This window comes from Prionailurus viverrinus, chromosome A2 (assembly GCF_022837055.1).
Source record: "Prionailurus viverrinus isolate Anna chromosome A2, UM_Priviv_1.0, whole genome shotgun sequence".
In the NCBI taxonomy this organism is placed as follows: domain Eukaryota; kingdom Metazoa; phylum Chordata; class Mammalia; order Carnivora; family Felidae; genus Prionailurus; species Prionailurus viverrinus.
The window spans coordinates 124,876,092-124,893,090 of NC_062562.1; the positions used below are offsets into that span (position 1 = coordinate 124,876,092).

The 16,999-nt window shown below is 40.0% G+C and overlaps 1 protein-coding gene across 9 annotated transcripts in view; it reads left to right on the forward strand.

Moving 5' to 3' along the window:
- Window positions 1-12,517, forward strand: part of BBS9 (Bardet-Biedl syndrome 9) — a 458,993-nt gene extending 446,476 nt beyond the window's left edge. For 4 of the 9 annotated variants that reach the window (XM_047848273.1, XM_047848236.1, XM_047848281.1 and 1 more), the window contains 3 exons: window positions 10,445-10,558; window positions 10,768-11,306; window positions 11,954-12,517. In XM_047848273.1, coding sequence (XP_047704229.1) covers window positions 10,445-10,558; window positions 10,768-10,799 — 146 coding nt within the window. In that variant the 3' untranslated portion in view covers window positions 10,800-11,306; window positions 11,954-12,517. The remainder of the gene's footprint in view (window positions 1-10,444; window positions 10,559-10,767; window positions 11,307-11,953) is intronic. The other 5 variants (XM_047848291.1, XM_047848246.1, XM_047848301.1 and 2 more) reach the window with 3 other exon arrangements.
- Window positions 12,518-16,999: the final 4,482 nt, after the last annotated feature.

Below are 16,999 nucleotides of genomic sequence, written 5' to 3' on the forward strand. Positions count from 1 at the left end.
TTCAAGTTCTCACTGTGTGTGGGGGGATCAAAGCTTATTAAATAGCAGAATTGGATTCCCAAACATTCCATAGGTCGTCATGTCAGACACACATTACAGTGACCTTCACCTGCCTCTCTTGGGTAGCCATTATTTCTGTTGCCAGTGGATGAGCTACTGCCGACATGGTCTGCATGGCATCTGCAAATACTGGGAGAAAAAATATTGTAGAATGGGTGAAACAGATCATAGGAAAACAAATACTGTATGTTGGAACTGGACACCTAGGACTAAATAGAAGGGCATTTTCTTCTTCTGCTTTGCTGAATTTTGAAACTATAAAATTGGACCAGGTTAAGGGTTGGGTGATTCCACATTACAACAAAGTAAAGGGCAGAGAAGCGCACAATGGGAGGGTGGAGATGAGAAAGATATGGACTTATGTCCTCCAGTTCCTCCTTTATTTGTAGCAGCATCATCATATGATATCAACCTGATTTATCGTGCTCAGCAGTACAGTACATTCTTTCTTTCCAAGATGTATTTTGATGTATGTTAACAATCATATATATATGTATATATGTGTGTGTGTATATATATATACATATGTGTATATATATATATACATATACACATATGAATATATGTGTATATACACATATGAATATGCTTTGTTTTTCTGGAACACATTTGTTCCTTGAGCACCTTTCTAAAACCAGAATGGCTCTTAAGCACAGAACAGAGTTACACACATACACACACACACACAGTTTCCAACCAGCATCGCCTTACCAATTTTGATGTACTCTTAAGGAAAGGTTAAGTCCAAGTATGGGGCAGACCAGACACTTTGATCTGAAGTTCAATTTGGAAGAGGAGAGGTCAGTGGAGGATTGATCAGGGGAAGTGTAGCCCCACTTTTCCATTAGAGCTTTTTGCTTTTTATCTCCACCATAGCCCTTATGTAAGTCCTTAATCTGTGTTTTATCCATGACTCTTCCTAGCTATACACCTATTGTTTTTCATTACATTTTCTTTTTTTTTTTTAATTTTTTTTTCAACATTTATTTATTTTTGGGACAGAGAGAGACAGAGCATGAACAGGCAAGGGGCAGAGAGAGAGGGAGACACAGAATCGGAAACAGGCTCCAGGCTCTGAGCCATCAGCCCAGAGCCTGACGCGGGGCTCGAACTCATGGACTGCGAGATCGTGACCTGGCTGAAGTCGGACGCTTAACTGACTGCGCCACCCAGGCGCCCCTCATTACATTTTCTTAACTGCTAATGTATTTTTTATGTTCAAATAGTTGATCATCTACACCTTCAATTAGATACCCCAAATATCTTACATAGGAATGTGTACACAGAATCATAGACTATGTTGGTGATTCATCCTTTCCCGTCCCCTTTCCTTTTCATCCTCTGTCTCCCTGTTTCTTCTACCTGCTGCCTTCCTTCCACTGGCCAAACTTTGCCTAAAAGTTTCTAAATACTCAGCTAAAATCACTACACAAACATACAGTAGGATACTTGGCTTTCTAAGCTTACATTGTCCTTGGGTTAGAAAAAAATATATTTAAAAACAGTTAGGGGGTGCCTGGGTAGCTCAGTTGGTTTAGCATCTGACTCTTGATCTCAGCTCAGTTCTTGATCTCAGGGTGGTGAGTTCATGCCCCACAATCGGATCTGTGCTGGGTGTGAAACCTACTTAAAAATAACAAACAGACAAATAAAAATAAAAACAGGAATGAATGCACTAAAGGAGAATTAATCGGAAAACTCCTATACATGTCTATATGCCTGTGTGCTTGTATGTGTTCACACACACACGCGCGCGCACACACACACACACACACACACACACGTAAATAGATAAAGAGACTCGGGGGGGGGGATAAGGAATAAAACATTTCCCAATGGCTATATTTGTAGAGAAATTTTAAACTACTCATAGTCTCTTTGGGAAACACCTCATATTTAAAGTAGTGAAATATTCTTTTCAAAGTACCCATTCCCCACACTTCGCATGAATTATAAACCTTTGAAATGAAATCTGAATGTTAGCCTCAAAAAACACTCTATCCACCAACTAAATCTTGATTAAATGAAAAATATCACTTGTGTATATTTGAGGTTTCTGCTGTTTTTAATTCTTAGTAGCAGTTCAGGCCACATAAACAGACAATTCTTTGGCTGGCAAGTCAGAGCAGCGTCTGGGGTCGTTTGTGATTCTCAGTGTCACCTTGTTTGATTTCTCTTTCATATATGAAGAAAAAAGAAGAAAAGATTTTTTTCCTCCCTGAAGGAATGGAACATTCTCACCCATACACCTAATTGACTGCAAAGGTCACTGTAGCAAGAAAATAAATCAGCAAAGTCCTAAAATATACCCAAAGAACAGCTTGCCAACCTGCTGGATTTTCTGTATCATTGAAAGGAAGTACTAGTTAGGACTGCCAACACACAAACAAATCCATTGAGATCTTTCTGGAAAAGGAGGTGTTCTTGAGAAAGCTCTAGTGGTGTAGGAAGCAGGGGAATCAGAACTCGCTCTGGGACATTCGGGGCATGAACTACAATCTCTGAGCCTCTGTTTTGATATCTATTAAATGAAGGCGGTTGAACTGAAAGCTGAAGTTCTTTGATTCCACAAAAGTGGTGCAGAATGTACATCTATGCCAAAAAAAAAATTCATAGAGGGCAGAGGTGATAAAGTGGACTGTGTGCTGAGCACTGTAGTAGGTGTACGTGGTCTCATGTAATCCTCCCGATAGTTCTCTGTTTTTACACATGGAGCAACTGATATTCTGCCCTGGGTGCTGCAGCCAGATCCAGCCTGGTCCACTACTGTGAACTTCACAGTCTAGGTTAAGCCTCACGGTTGGCCTCTTTCCTCTTCAGTGGCCGCTCCATTCACTGCCTACTCAACTTTCACTTTTGATAGAAGGAAAGATAAACACCTGGAGACAATTCTAAACTTGGAAACCTTAAAAATTTATAAAAAGAAAACTCCTATAAAAAATTTTCCCCAGTCTAATCATGAGAAAAACATCAGACAAATGCCAGTAGAAGGGCATTCTGTAATGTATTTGACCAATCCTTCTCAAAACTGTCAAGGCCATCAAAAACAAGGGGAAATCTGTGAAACTGTCACAACCAAGAAGAGCCAAAGGAGACATAACTACTAATGTCGTTTGGTGTCCTAGATGGGACCTTGAAACAGAAATAAGATACTAGGTAAAAACTAAGGAAATTTGAATGGACTGTGGACTATGGTCAACAATAATTGGTTCACTGATCATAACAACTGTACAATACTAACGCAAGTTATCACAATAGGGGTAACTGTGCAGAGGATATATGAAAGTTTGCCGTACTATCTGCTAAATTTTTCTGAACATCTAAAATAATTCTGAAAAGTAGTCTATTAAAAAAATAATTTATCACTGCTCAAACCAAAAGAACACTGTAGCAATAGGGAAAATAATATGCTTTTTAAAAAGTGTTTACTTATTTTTTTTAAAAAAAGAGAGATCAGGGGAGGGGCAGAGAGGGAAGGACAGAGGATCCGAAGTGGGCCCTGCAGTGACAACAGCTCAAACTCATGAACCATGAGATCTCACTAACTGTTGAGATCATGACCTGAGCCCAAGTCAGACACTCAACCCACTGCGCCACTCAGGCGCCCTGGAAAAAATATGCTTTTAAACTACTACTTCTCTTTCTCCTCCTTTTCATCCTCTTCCTCTTCATCCTCCTCCTCCTTCTTCCAGTTATTATAGTAATACTATAAGGTGATCTACCAGTGTTAAATGCCTCTGGATACTGTATGAAGAGTGGCTTTCTGTGAGCCTTGGATTAGGCCAGGGGTTGGCAAACCATTTATGGTCCATAGGCCAAATATGGCCTCCTGCCTATTTTAGTAAATCAAGTTTTATTGGAACACAACCAGGCCTCATTCATGTTTACATATTGTCTTTGGCTGCATTTACACTTCAGTGGCAAAATTGAGTAGTTGTACCAAAGATCAGATGGCCTGCAGACCTTAAAAAATATTTGCTATCTGGCCAACCCCTGGTTTAGGCTATTTGGGTTATAAGGTGGATAGTGAGGCAGGTAAGCTGGGCCACCAGGATTCACCTGGGGGTAAAATCAAATATTCAAACTCAGCTAATCAAATAGAAGGAAATATGTAAGATAGGGCATGAGTAAAATAGAGTAGTCAACTTCAGAGGTGGCCATGTGTTTAAGGTTTCTGTGTACTTTTCTTTTTTGCTGCAGAGCTGTGTCTTTGACCCATTCGTGCATCAGCCTGTATGAACCTGCCCTTTCAGACTCCCACCTTTAGGGACTTTTATCTTGGCCTATTTACTCTTCTTTTAGAGTTCCTAACTTTGATCTGAAAATAAATAGTCAAAACTTAGTTGTGTTTTTCAGTGTGCCAGGCTCTTATACGCCCTCATCAATTTCTCTCTAATGAAGTAGGAATGCCATAGTCTCTATTTTATACATAAGGAAACTGAGGCTCATTTAAATGAAATAACTTGCTCCAGAGGGTTGGTTGGCTCATAAATGCTGTGCCACAGTTTGAATTGAGGGCTCAAAACATAACATTAAATCTCGTATACCATGCCAACTTTCAGTGCTAGAGCTGGCTCTCACTAGCTCGTGGCAGCCAATTGTTGAATTTTTAGGAATTCTGTGAGCTCGTTGATAAATTCAGGCATTATTAAAAACTAAATTATGTAAATGTATAATCAAATACATTGTATTAAGAACAAAGGTAATATACCTCAAAACTCTTCACTAATATTTTACTGCAGTTTACTATTATCTGTGCTCTTGAGGTTGGTGTCTACAGAGTCTGTATGGTGAAAGTGCTATCTGATTGTGAGGTCCTGTGCCGCTCTGCCAAGTGCCTTACTTGTGATGTCACCTTGCTTACTTGAAATTGGCCGCGATGGGAGTATTGACACCATGGAAATGGGCAGACACTACAGATTGCTTTTCTTTTGTGACAGCTAGCTGGTTACACCTTTGTCAGCCTACCAATGCTTACTTTACATTCTGATTTTGATCTCTATGTGGTATTCTAGATGATAGTCCCATTTGTTTCTTCCTGGCCCCCTATCTTGACCTTTGAACTCTATAAGTTTTATAATTAATGCCACAGTAGCAACCTACAGATAGGGCCCAAGGGTCTTTTTTTTTTTATCATTATTTTTATTTGTTTACTTTTCTGACAGCGGGTAGAAATTCCTTAGTGTTGGAGAATTCCCTTGTTGAGAAAATGTATTCCACCTGATAAGGAAGAAGTTCAACCATCTGATAATTTGCTTTTAAATTCAGGAATATGTTTGAGGATAGTTTGGACTCCCTAAAAAACAAAAACAACCTAGAATTGAATTATCTTTATAAATATAAGGTGAACTCCTATTTGGAATTTTAGGTAAGGTTTTCTACGTAAATAATTTTCTGGATACATGGGGATTGCTATATGTGTTAATGTGTCATTAACTTGCAAAAAACTAAATTTTTACATATAGGTGTGGTTAACACAAATGAGCTTGCACATAATTCGCTAACAGTTCAGAGGAATAGGCAGCATGGTAAAAGGCCTCAAAAACATCCTCCTAAACATGTAATCTCCAATTTATAAACCATCTTGTTTCAAATGCTTCTATGCTGATGGTTCATAATTCATCATACATGCTTCATGTTTTAAAATTTTACCTGCAGGAGTAACCTACCACTTACAACATTGCTGTCTTATGAATATGTACTCAGAACTCCAACTCCTGATCCCAGATTCTCTTAATGAAGCTCCTCTTATACAAGAGTACAGAAATAGAAGTAGATTCCCATAGTTGTGACAGCAGTAGGAATTGGGGAACCTGGACACCCTCCACTGGCAGGGAGAAGGGGACTGCCCTGGACACTGCATTGAGAGAACTGCCAGCCAGATATTTGAGGAAAACAGAGATACATAAGTTGTGATAAGCCCCTGTTGCCAAAATGAGTTTTCTGGCTATCTGAACTTTAGATAATTGGGAATTTACTGAATTATTATTTCTCTAATTCTGTATATCATATTAATTAAGGTAGATCATAACTTGTGGCCAGAAGACTGGCATCTGCCTGCAGATGTTTTGTTACCTAAAATCTAGAGTAAGTGTTTAGAAACTTGCAGCAACTGACAGAGTACTTTTCAAAGATTGAATCTACTCCTAATGGACGAGGGTTGCTTTTTTATTCATTTCGTTTTTCTAGTAATTCCTTTTATTGTTATCACATTTTAGAAAAGTACTTTAGTAGTTTGTTTAGGTTGGAGATTTTAAAAACTGGTCCTTTTGAGAAGCATGGCTGCAATGGAAGGAGCTAGACTACAGCTCATGTAGACTTGCTGTGTGACCTTTGGCAAATGATGTAATCTCTAGGTTTACATTTAATTAATTGAGACTTTCTAGCAGGCCTGACACTTAGTCTTGCAAAGCTAAGTGAGGGATGCAAAAAATGTCAAAAGTTTTATTTTATTTTCTTTCCTAGCAGGAAGGTGGGAAATTTAGTCTCAGTTATTATTGCCCACCCCACCTTCCTTGGCTCCTATCTCCATATGGGACTCAGAAAACGAGGCCGCAGTACTGTCAACAGCCTCATTGCCTAACCCCACAGCAGAGGCCTGGTGCATAAGGGAGTCCTTCCTGAGTTTGGGGCTCCTGATGCCCAGCCCTCCTTGTGTTGATGACTGCATCCCTTGATGCCTTGCTCCCTTGGGGTCGTCCAGCCTGGGTCTCTTTAATCCTCTGAATTACTAGAGAAAATCTTTCCCCAGAGGCACTTTCATATCTTCAGTGAGCTCAGGTCATGGAAGACCAAGGCTACAAAAGAAGGTATCTTCAGTGGACTTTTGATTTGGCCCCAGTACAAATTTCTGAAGCAGGGAAGCACAAAATGACCTGCGGAAACTGTGGAAAGAGGAACAGGGGAGGGAAAGCTGAGGAAAAAACACAAATTAATATCATTACATTTATAATTATAAAATGGGGCCAATAAACCCTTCTTGATAGGGTTGTCTGAGGATTGTGTGAGCTAATGCATTGAAAATTCATAGCCAATTGCCCAGCACACACTAGGTCCATAGGACTATGATTTCCAGATCAGGAGATCCCCGGCTCTCACTTGCTTTTGCCTGTTGGCTCTTATGTGTTGCACACACCATGTGTGTTTGGATGATTTCATCCAGCTGTGGTTTTTCTTTCCCTTATCCTTTGATGGGACAGGCTCTAAGCCAAGGGCACTTCATCTAGTGTCTGTGGAAACCAGGCTCCACTTCCACGGATAGGCTTCAGAGGGTCTCTGTTAGTCTGGAAGTTTTATACTTTATTTCTGTTATTTTACTGCTTACTCTTAAGTTTTTAACAAACAAATATATATTTTTTTCCTAATGGAAATCTCATCAGATATATTCATCTGTCCTTCTTAGCAGATTCAAATTCGGTAACTGCGAGGTAAGGCCTAAGATTCTGCATTTCTAAAAGGCTCCTTGGTGATATCCAGTGCTTTGGGTCCAATGATCTCACTTAAATTAGCAAGGCCAAAGTAGGCTTCTGACTTTCCGGATGTGCCTTTCATTGCCTATGAGCTCCCCCAAACTTTGCCATTTTCTATTTTTCTGGGATATCTAGTCATCAGAAGCAGCTACCCTATTCTGGGATGCTTATAATTATAAATATTTCCACTCCACAGCTATTTGATCTGTCATTCTTGACCTCTACAGGCACTTCATTCTAGTTAGCCATGGATGAAAACTTACATAATTACGTAACAGGGTTATTCCCATCCTGTTTATCTCCAGTCACAAAGCCCCTATTTCTTTCACATAGATGGGCATTCTAACCTCAAAATTCGATGTTGAAGGCCAGCTTTTTAGAACTACTTCCAGTATCAATGATTTTTACAATAAATCATAGCCCGAGGCAAGGATTAAAATGATGGTTTATTTGGCAAACTCAGGGATGAGGAAAAAGGCAAGGGGATCAAGGAAATATGTGATGTAAAACAAAGGGAAGAGACCCAGCAGGTACATCTACCCTGCACAGGGAGGCACTTTTCTAGGGGTTGACAAAAGTGAAATAATAGTTCAGAGTCTACCCAGGAGAAGCAGGAGGGGAATTTTCTTCCCTCTTTTTCCCTTCTCCCGTTTCCCATTGGTCAAAATTCCAGATCCCATACCTTATTGTTTCTTCCAAGCTGGGAGGGCAGAAACTCTGGGCATATGGTTGGTCAGTATGGCTTCATGGAGGCATCTCCAAAAAGGGGGGATGGGATTCCCAGGGCAAGTGACTAATCAGCCCTGCAGTGGGATTTGGGAGGTCTTTATCGTCTGTGTTGCCTCAATATTGAGTCAGCTAGAATAAAAGGTGGACACTAATTAATCAGTGGAGCCCTACCTCTCTCCACAAACATGGCAGATACCACTAACTGATCACTGCACTCTTCCCATCTGTTAGCTGGGTACACTTCTTCCCCATGCCTTAAGTTTCCTTGTGTGTGAGAATAGCTACATGAGTAGAACATTCCTGGCCTCATCCTACTTCCTCCCTCCCACTTCCCCAGAGATGCCTTAACCTGATTTTTGACTTTACAATGAGAAACCAAACCATTCTTGGTCCTTTTTTCTTAAGATCAGGTTCTGTTCTGCAGGGAGCACATCCCTTCTTTCTGTTCTTCCCTATCATTAGTCTTAGAGAAGTATTTCTCCCTCACCCTACATACCCTTTTTTTTCCCCTCAATTGGATGAGGGGCCAAGAGGCAAAGAAGGATGGTATTTCTTGGTCTTCTTCAAGGTCCCAGCAGCTTGGGGCCTGCCCTGGCCTCACAATGCTCTAAACAGCACTCCTGGCAGCCACACTCAGTGGATTGCCATGTGGGATAAAGCCTCACTGAGACCTGCAGCCACGGTATCTCTTTGGCTAATGCTGCAACTGAGAGCCATAAAGTAAGTGGTTAGATAACACGGGCTTTAGGAGTCATCAACTTGGGTATGAGTTCGGTCTTACTCCTTAGGAGCTGTATGACCTTGGCAAGTTACTGCATCTCGTGAGATCTCAGTTTTCTTATGTGTAAGATGAGAATAATAGTATCTATTTCATAGTTTCTAGGAACTAAATGAGATAATATGGACAGAGTTTCTAGCACTTAGAAAGTACTTAATAATGATAGTTATTGTTACCATGATCCACAGACTTTGGAAAGAGATTAAAAATAAGTCTGGTCCTCCTTCTGGATGGGGCCCATGCCATTTTCAGATATAGCCGGGCAAGTTCCATTGCACTGATGAAGAATTCTAACATTTCCTGCTGGGGAACCTCTGAGGTTACCTCTGATTCTTATTTTATGAATGTGGAGATGCTTTTCTTTCAAGTTTCCCTGGGCACTGGTTTCTTTTTCAGAGTTGATACAGAGAGATGAATGGTAAGGTGTGTTCTCCTTCAGACTTGGAGAACTTCATGCCACTTCCTCTTCATTTGAAGGATGTGGTTTACAAATCAGTGCTGAGATACCCTCTTTTTCCTCATAAACCCCCTCCTACATAAAGCCAAACTTGAGTACAGAGGCCTTGGACTCTGCGTGAGAAGCCTCAGAAAAGGAAAAAAAAAATTCACACTTCATTAACAAGAAGAATGGCTTTGGAAAAAAATATGTATAGTATACAGCATGTCAGTACCTTTCCAGGAAATGATGGCAAATTAGTCAAATCAAGTTGCAGATATAATCAAGAAATTCTCACATGAGTTTCCCCTACAAGATTTTGGTGAATAAAATCAAACGACTTATACCCAATATTTTAGAAGTGCAGTGGTGCTGGCTCATCCTCAAGTCACTGTGGAATTGCCTTGGAATTGAAAGCTTCCACAGTGCAGCTTATGGCTTTGCTGCTGAATTATGAAGTGTTTGTGTCTGTGCTGTGAAGTGCTGGGATGCAGGGATAGACTCAAATTCCAGAGAAATACCACCACAATCACCGTCTCAGAATACCAGCACCCTTCCTCTTTGCTCAAGAAAGGTTTTATTCCCTCGTGGTCAATGTGCTTTGTTTTTTATAGTTTCTGATGCTGTGGTATTAAAGAGAATTCCTGCTGGGGCGCCATTATATTATGATATCACATATGCAATAGGTTTTGTCCTTTCTGACTTAAAATAAATTTAAAGGCAACACCATTGCTGCTGTTGCTAAGTGATATTGGCATAATATGTCTTTGGGGGCAATAACTCTTCCTTGTATTTTCACCAAAAAGAGAGACATTTAAGATTATTCTTTTTGGTCTGCTCCTGAAGATTATTGTCACATCATTTGTTATCTTTATGATTGGCACGTTTTTAAGCTGCGGCAAGCTGTGGTTGCCGTGTGGAGAGGCAGATTTTCCTGCATATTGCTTAAAATACTGTCTGTATTTTTCCAAGTAGGTGGCTGTACTACCATCCCAGAATCAGACTTAGAAGAAAGATCAATAGAGCAAGACTCCACTGAACTGTTTACCAACCACAAGCACCTCATTGTAGAGACGCCCTTGCCTGGTAAGAAAATGGGTGGTCTTCACCAATGATATGTCAGGGACAGTGGCACTCTGGTCAGTTCTTGTCATACCAGAGAGCATTTTGCAAAGCTGCTTGTTTTCCAACTTCATCCTTTGCCTCAGCACTGGTGCAGCTGAATTTGATCATTTGTATACTCCTTTCAATATTCAAACCTGTTCTCTCTCTCTTGCCCTCTTTCTTTTTTCCAGAAGTTTCACCCCTCCAAGGAGTCTCGGAATAGTTCAAGTAGAGTTGTCTGGTTGAGGGGAAGATGGCTTTCCCAAGGCTGATCCTGTGTGGACCTCAGGCCAAGCACAAATGTAGGGCTGGCCCGGTGCTTCATCCATCTCACCTGCTTGGAGATGATATGTAGACTGGGGATTGGGATTTTTTTCTTATTGTGCTAGGAGGATTTGTAATACCCAGGGCAAGTCAGTTGAAACCTAGGTGGGAAAAATATTGCTGCTTTTTGGTCATCTGTATGCTTGCAGCCATCGGATATAGTGAGAGGACATCTTTTGGGGACAGACTTTATAATGCAGAGGCCTAGATCCAAAGTAATTTGATACCCCATTCTTTTCACAGAATTCTTATATAGTAAATGTATCAAATTTAATAAAGCATCTCATTGTCCAACAATATCTTGGATTTGATTTATAACTAGAGGGTTATATAGATGGTTTCTCCACGTTATTTCTTCAAAGGAAAGAAACGGAAAGGAACTGAAAACTTTGCTACTCCACGCCCGGTAAGACTCAAATATGATTGTTTTATATATAAAGTAAACTACAGAATTTTTATATGATTTGTTTATTATGCTAAAAATGGAAGAAAGTAAGTTTTTAGAATTGTATGAAGATTTTCAAATATTTTATAGGGATGCAGTACATTAACATCCTCCTTTCATTACCCCATGGTGGCACCTTTTAGAAATTCAGGTTATAGGGGTGCCTGAGTGCCTCAGTTGGTTGAGAGGCCGACTTGAGCTCAGGTCATAATCTCATGATTTGTGAGTTGGAGCCCCGCGTTGGGCTCTGTGCTGTCAGCTGGGAGCCTGGAGCCTGCTTCAGATTCTGTGTCTCCCTCTCTGCCCTTCCCCTACTTGCCCTCTGTCTCTCTCTCTCAAAAAAAAAAAAAAAATTAAAAAAAAATTAAAAAAAATTCAGGTTGTAAAAAATTCACTCATTACAATATGCAAGAAATAAAAGAGATTTTGCCAATTTCCAGTTAAAATTACAGTTGCAAGACTGATTTATGTAAACCAAAATACGTGCCAGTTTTGGAATGCCTCTCTGTCGGTATAAAGGGGGAATACAGTTCATGGTTTTTCTATAAGTGAAATGTCAAAAAATTGAAGAGGATGTATTATTTATTATTTCTAGTGTTCTTTTTTAGGAGACGCAGCAGAAGATAAAATATTATTAATTGTCATGCATGGAAGTGGACAACTTTTAACCTTTGGATGAGAATAACCATTAGGTTAACGTCACCCAGCCTGTGGGGACCAGTAGAAGATGTCATGGCTCCGCATGTGACTATACTTACAAAAACGCTACACTTCTGGTCATCTTTAACAGCTTCATTCAAGAAAGGTTACAAGACAAGTATATTACTTCTTTAAAATGTGTTTCTGTGTTATGTCTCTCTCTTTTTCTCTCTTTTTTCTTTTCTTTTGTATGTTTGTTTTCTGTGGTTGTTTTTGTGCTATGCATATGTGCTAGTGCTAATCTCTGTTCTATTTTTTCTTTTTTTTGAGAGTCATACCTTGTTTGTACGTGTCCTTCTGCCTTCAACTCTTTCTTTTTCTTTTGTGTTTCTACATTCATGTGCCTTGATCAGTTTTTCTCTCCCTTCACTTACTCCCCCAATTCTTTCCCTTCCCCTTTTGATTCTTTCCCTTTATTTCCTGTGATACAAAACCGAAGCATATTGTTTCATTAAAGGGTTACTTTAAACATACATGAATGTAGTGCTTTCTCTCTCTCTCAAATCCCTCCTCCATTGATTTCCTTCTGTATATGCCCTCCATTATTGTTCCATCCTGTGGGAGAGTGACTACCAGTCCAAATTCAAAAGGCTTCCTATCTCCGGTTTGGGAGTTTAAGGTGACTTTTGTTGTTACAATTACATGTCATACTGAGAATTTTTCTGTTAAGAAGTATATTTGTAAAATGTTTTCCTGGAAATCATTATCAGTATCTTAAGTCTATTGGCACAATTACTTGACCAGATAGTTTTATTTTTTATTTGAATCACTAGTACAGAACTCTATATACATATAGCATACATATATTTTGAGAAATCTAATTTATTATCATTTGCATTTTACTAGCTGCCAAACGGAAAGAAGTTACGAATTAACCTTTTCAACATTATCAAATATCAAATATAAGTTCTAAAATGATAAAATTGGGGCACCTGGGTGGCTCAGTCGGTTAAGCGGCCGACTTCGGCTCAGGTCATGATCTCGCGGTCCGTGAGTTCGAGCCCCACATCAGGCTCTGTGCTGACAGCTCAGAGCCTGGAGCCTGCTTCAGATTCTGTGTCTCCCTCTCTCTGACCCTCCCCGTTCATGCTCTGTCTCTCTCTGTCTCAAAAATAAATAAATGTTAAAAAATAAAATAAAATGATAAAATAATTTGATTCATGATTTAAAAGTATCCTTTGCTTAAAAAAATTTCTGAATTTACGTTACGTAAATTTAAGTTATATCTTTTACCCCTGATGTTAGTATGATTTAAAAACATACATAAAGTGTTTCTGCTAACAGCCAAGAATTACGTTACCCTTTGAAGTGGCTTTTTAAATATCAAGACATAAATAATTGTTAACTCCTATTATTTTGGCACTAGTATTTCAATCTTTAATAACGATTGTCTATTATCTCTTTCCTGTGTGTGTGTGTGTGTGTGTGTGTGTGTGTATACATGGTCTTGAAATCTTACAGTAACTCACAAAGCTTTAAGAAGAAAGATGATCCAGGTTTCTGATTAGCCAGATAGTCTCCCTGTTACCAAATATATCAGAATAGATACTTATAAAATAGCAAACATTTAGTAAATTCTTAGTATGTGCTAGGTATGATTTCATTCACTTCTTCCAACATTACTGTGATGTAGATAATGTTATCTCTATTTTGCAAGTAAGAGTACTGAGACTTATACAGGCCAAATAACTTAGCCAGTATCCCACAGTTAGTGTGTAACAGAACTACAGAACTGGGATTTTAATCCAGGCTGATTCCAAAACCCAAATACACACCCAAATGTAGAGATTATTGGTAAGACTACAGTAAAATACATTTTAAACCTGAAGGTTTTTAGTCTAAGATAACTATCTATTTTTGATTTCTAGTGTGGTTGTACCTTTAAAAAATACACCTATTTGCTATACTTCTCCTTTGGTGAATGACCTGTTCATGTTCTTTTCTTTTGGGGGAAGTGGTGATGGTGGTAAGTATCTCCTTATCGAATAGCAATAGCCTTTAAATAGAATAGCCTTTAAAAATGGTATTAATCTGGGGCGCCTGGGTGGCGCAGTCGGTTAAGCGTCTGACTTCAGCCAGGTCACGATCTCGCAGTCCGTGAGTTCGAGCCCCGCGTCGGGCTCTGGGCTGATGGCTCAGAGCCTGGAGACTGTTTCCGATTCTGTGTCTCCCTCTCTCTCTGCCCCTCCCCCATTCATGCTCTGTCTCTCTCTATCCCAAAAATAAATAAACATTGAAAAAAATGGTATTAATCTTTGCTTGATTGGATATGATATAGACATTGTTTTCAGTTTTTCACTTATCTTTCAATTTTGTTTCTTTGTTTTTTAAAGAAGTTTTCTAAATTTTAAGTAGCTAAATCTATTAACCCCTTTCTTTGTGGTTGCTAACTTTGGTGTCCAGCTTGGGTGGTCTGACACCAGGGTCTGCTACCATCTCCTGCCTCTTCTCTGTGCCAGTCTGTTGTGTTTTGTGCTATGGCAAGCTTCAGTCATATCCTCCATGGGAATGCACTGGGTTTTATTTTATTTTAGTTAGTTAGTTTTAAATGTTTTTATTTATTTTTAAAGGAGAGAGAGACAGAGCATGAGCTGGGGAGGAGCAGAGAGAGAGGGAGACATAGAATCCAAAGCAGGCTCCAGGCTCTAAGCTGTCAACACAGAGCCCGATGCGGGGCTCAAACTCACGAACTGTGAGATCATGACCTGAGCCGAAGTTGGACGCTCAACCGATTGAGCCACCCAGGCGCCCATTATTTCATTTTTTTAAATTGTAAGTAGGCTTCATAGCCAGTGCAGAGCCCAGTGGGAGGCTTGAACTCATAAACCTGAGAGATCAAGAGTCAGATGCTTAAGTAGGCGCCTGGGTGGCACTTGGTTAAACATCCAATTCTTGATTTCGGCTCAGGTCATGATCTCCCAGTTCCTCAGTTCAAGCCCTGTGTTGGCTCTGTGCTCACACCTCGAAGCCTCCTTGGGACCCTCTCTCTGCACCCCCATCTCAAAATACTAATACTAATACTAATAAACTTTTAAAAAATGCTCTAAGAGTTAGATGCTTAGGGGTGTCTGGGTGGCTTAGTCAGTTGAGCATCCAACTTCAGCTCAGGTTATGGTCTCACAGCTTGTGAGTTGGAGCCCCATGTCAGGCTTTGTGCTGACAGCTCAGAGTGTGGAGCCTGCTTTGGACTCTGTGTCTCCCTCTCTCTCTCTGCCCCTCCCCGGCTTGCTCTCTGTCTGTCTCTCTCAAAAATAATAAACGTTAAAAAAACAACAACAACAGAGAGAGACACTTAACAAACTAAGCCACCCAGGTGCCCCTGCACTGGATTTTATAAGCCACAGAGCTGTGCTCTCTTCTGCTCTCATCTCACAGAGGTTTACATGAAATGCCTCCTAGGTTTTACCCAGCTCCTTCATCCTTGGGAGAATGACACAAGTAATAGACCCCACAGCTTTCAAAATCCTGCTCCCTTCTGATGTTTGGCCCATCCTGTGGGCTCTCCTTTAGGATGATTAGCTTTCCCCAAAGGTTCTTTAGCACTATTGTAATTACCCTTACCCACTCCCACACCAGCTCTCCAGACATGGCCAGACATGTTCCCATCCCACGTGAGCTCAAGTTTGGGCACGCTGTGCCCACTTAAATCTATATGTACAGAGGCAAGAGAGGCAAGTCAGTTATGAAGCCTGTGCCCCATTCCTCTCATTCTCCAAACTTTTTGGTTCACCAGCCTCATGAGAAACTGCTTGGTATTTCCATAAGTCAACTCTACCTGGAGCCACAGGGGTTCCCTCACATTGAGGAACATCAGATCGTGTTATGAATAGCTTTTCTATAATCAGCATTAATCAAAGTTATTCTCTGGATTAAAAATGACTAAGCAAAGAGACCTCTTTTTCTTGTTTTTTTTTTTATTTTTTTAAAAAAAATCTGCCTCTGACTAGTCAGTTGTCTGTGTCACAGTATACACAGTTCCCTGTCATATAAAAATGTAGGTGAGGATGAACAAGAGAATCAAAATAAAATATATGTGAGGATGTTCAAGCTCCTTGAAAAGCATTATGTAAATACAGGATTGCCGGCGGTCATCTGCCATAGCACCAGTGTCTTTTGTTGTGAGCCAGCAGGTGTCATCCATGGCCTCCTGTTCAGAGATTAAGGGTGTGTCCACAACATTCAGGGAGCTGATGAGGGGCAGGCTGATGGGAGGCACCCAAAGGTTTTCAGCCTTGGTTGTACATTAGGATCTTTAAGTATTTCCAGAGGATTCTTTAATAACTATTGCTCTTGTAATAAACAAACAAATCCCATCTTTGTATCATTTAGAATATTAGTGCTAGTGATATAAATAATTATTAGTAATAGATTCTTGTTACTTAGCATTTGGTATATTAACAGCAGGAGTTTTAGAGAAAACGCTTGGACATCGTGCTCCAATAATTCTGAAAGATCCAGAGTGGAATGTATTATCATCAAAATTACATGATTATTATCATTTATAGCAGTAACATGAGCATAAAATTATACTGATAATTATAGTTTTTTCTTTATGTCCAACAGCTTCTTTTTTTAATGTTTATTCATTTTTGAGAGAGAGACAGACAGACAGAGTGCTAGCAGGGGAGGGGCAGAGAGAGAGGGAGACGGAATCTGAAGCAGGCTCTAGGCCCTGAGCTGTCAGCACAGAGCCGGTCGCGGGGCTTGAACTCGTGAACCGTGAGATCATGACCTGAGCTGAAGTCGGACGCTTAACTGACTGAGCCACCCAGGTGCCCCTATGTTCAACATCCTTTGATGCAAAAAGCAAACATTATCAATTAAATACTAAAACAGTATCGGAGAGGTTTCTGAAAGAGCAATACAAGGTTCAATACACAATTTAGATTGTGTCAGATGCGGTCCTTTTTATAGTCTTTTTGTGTACACCCTCTTGAATTAGCTGGTGTCATTTT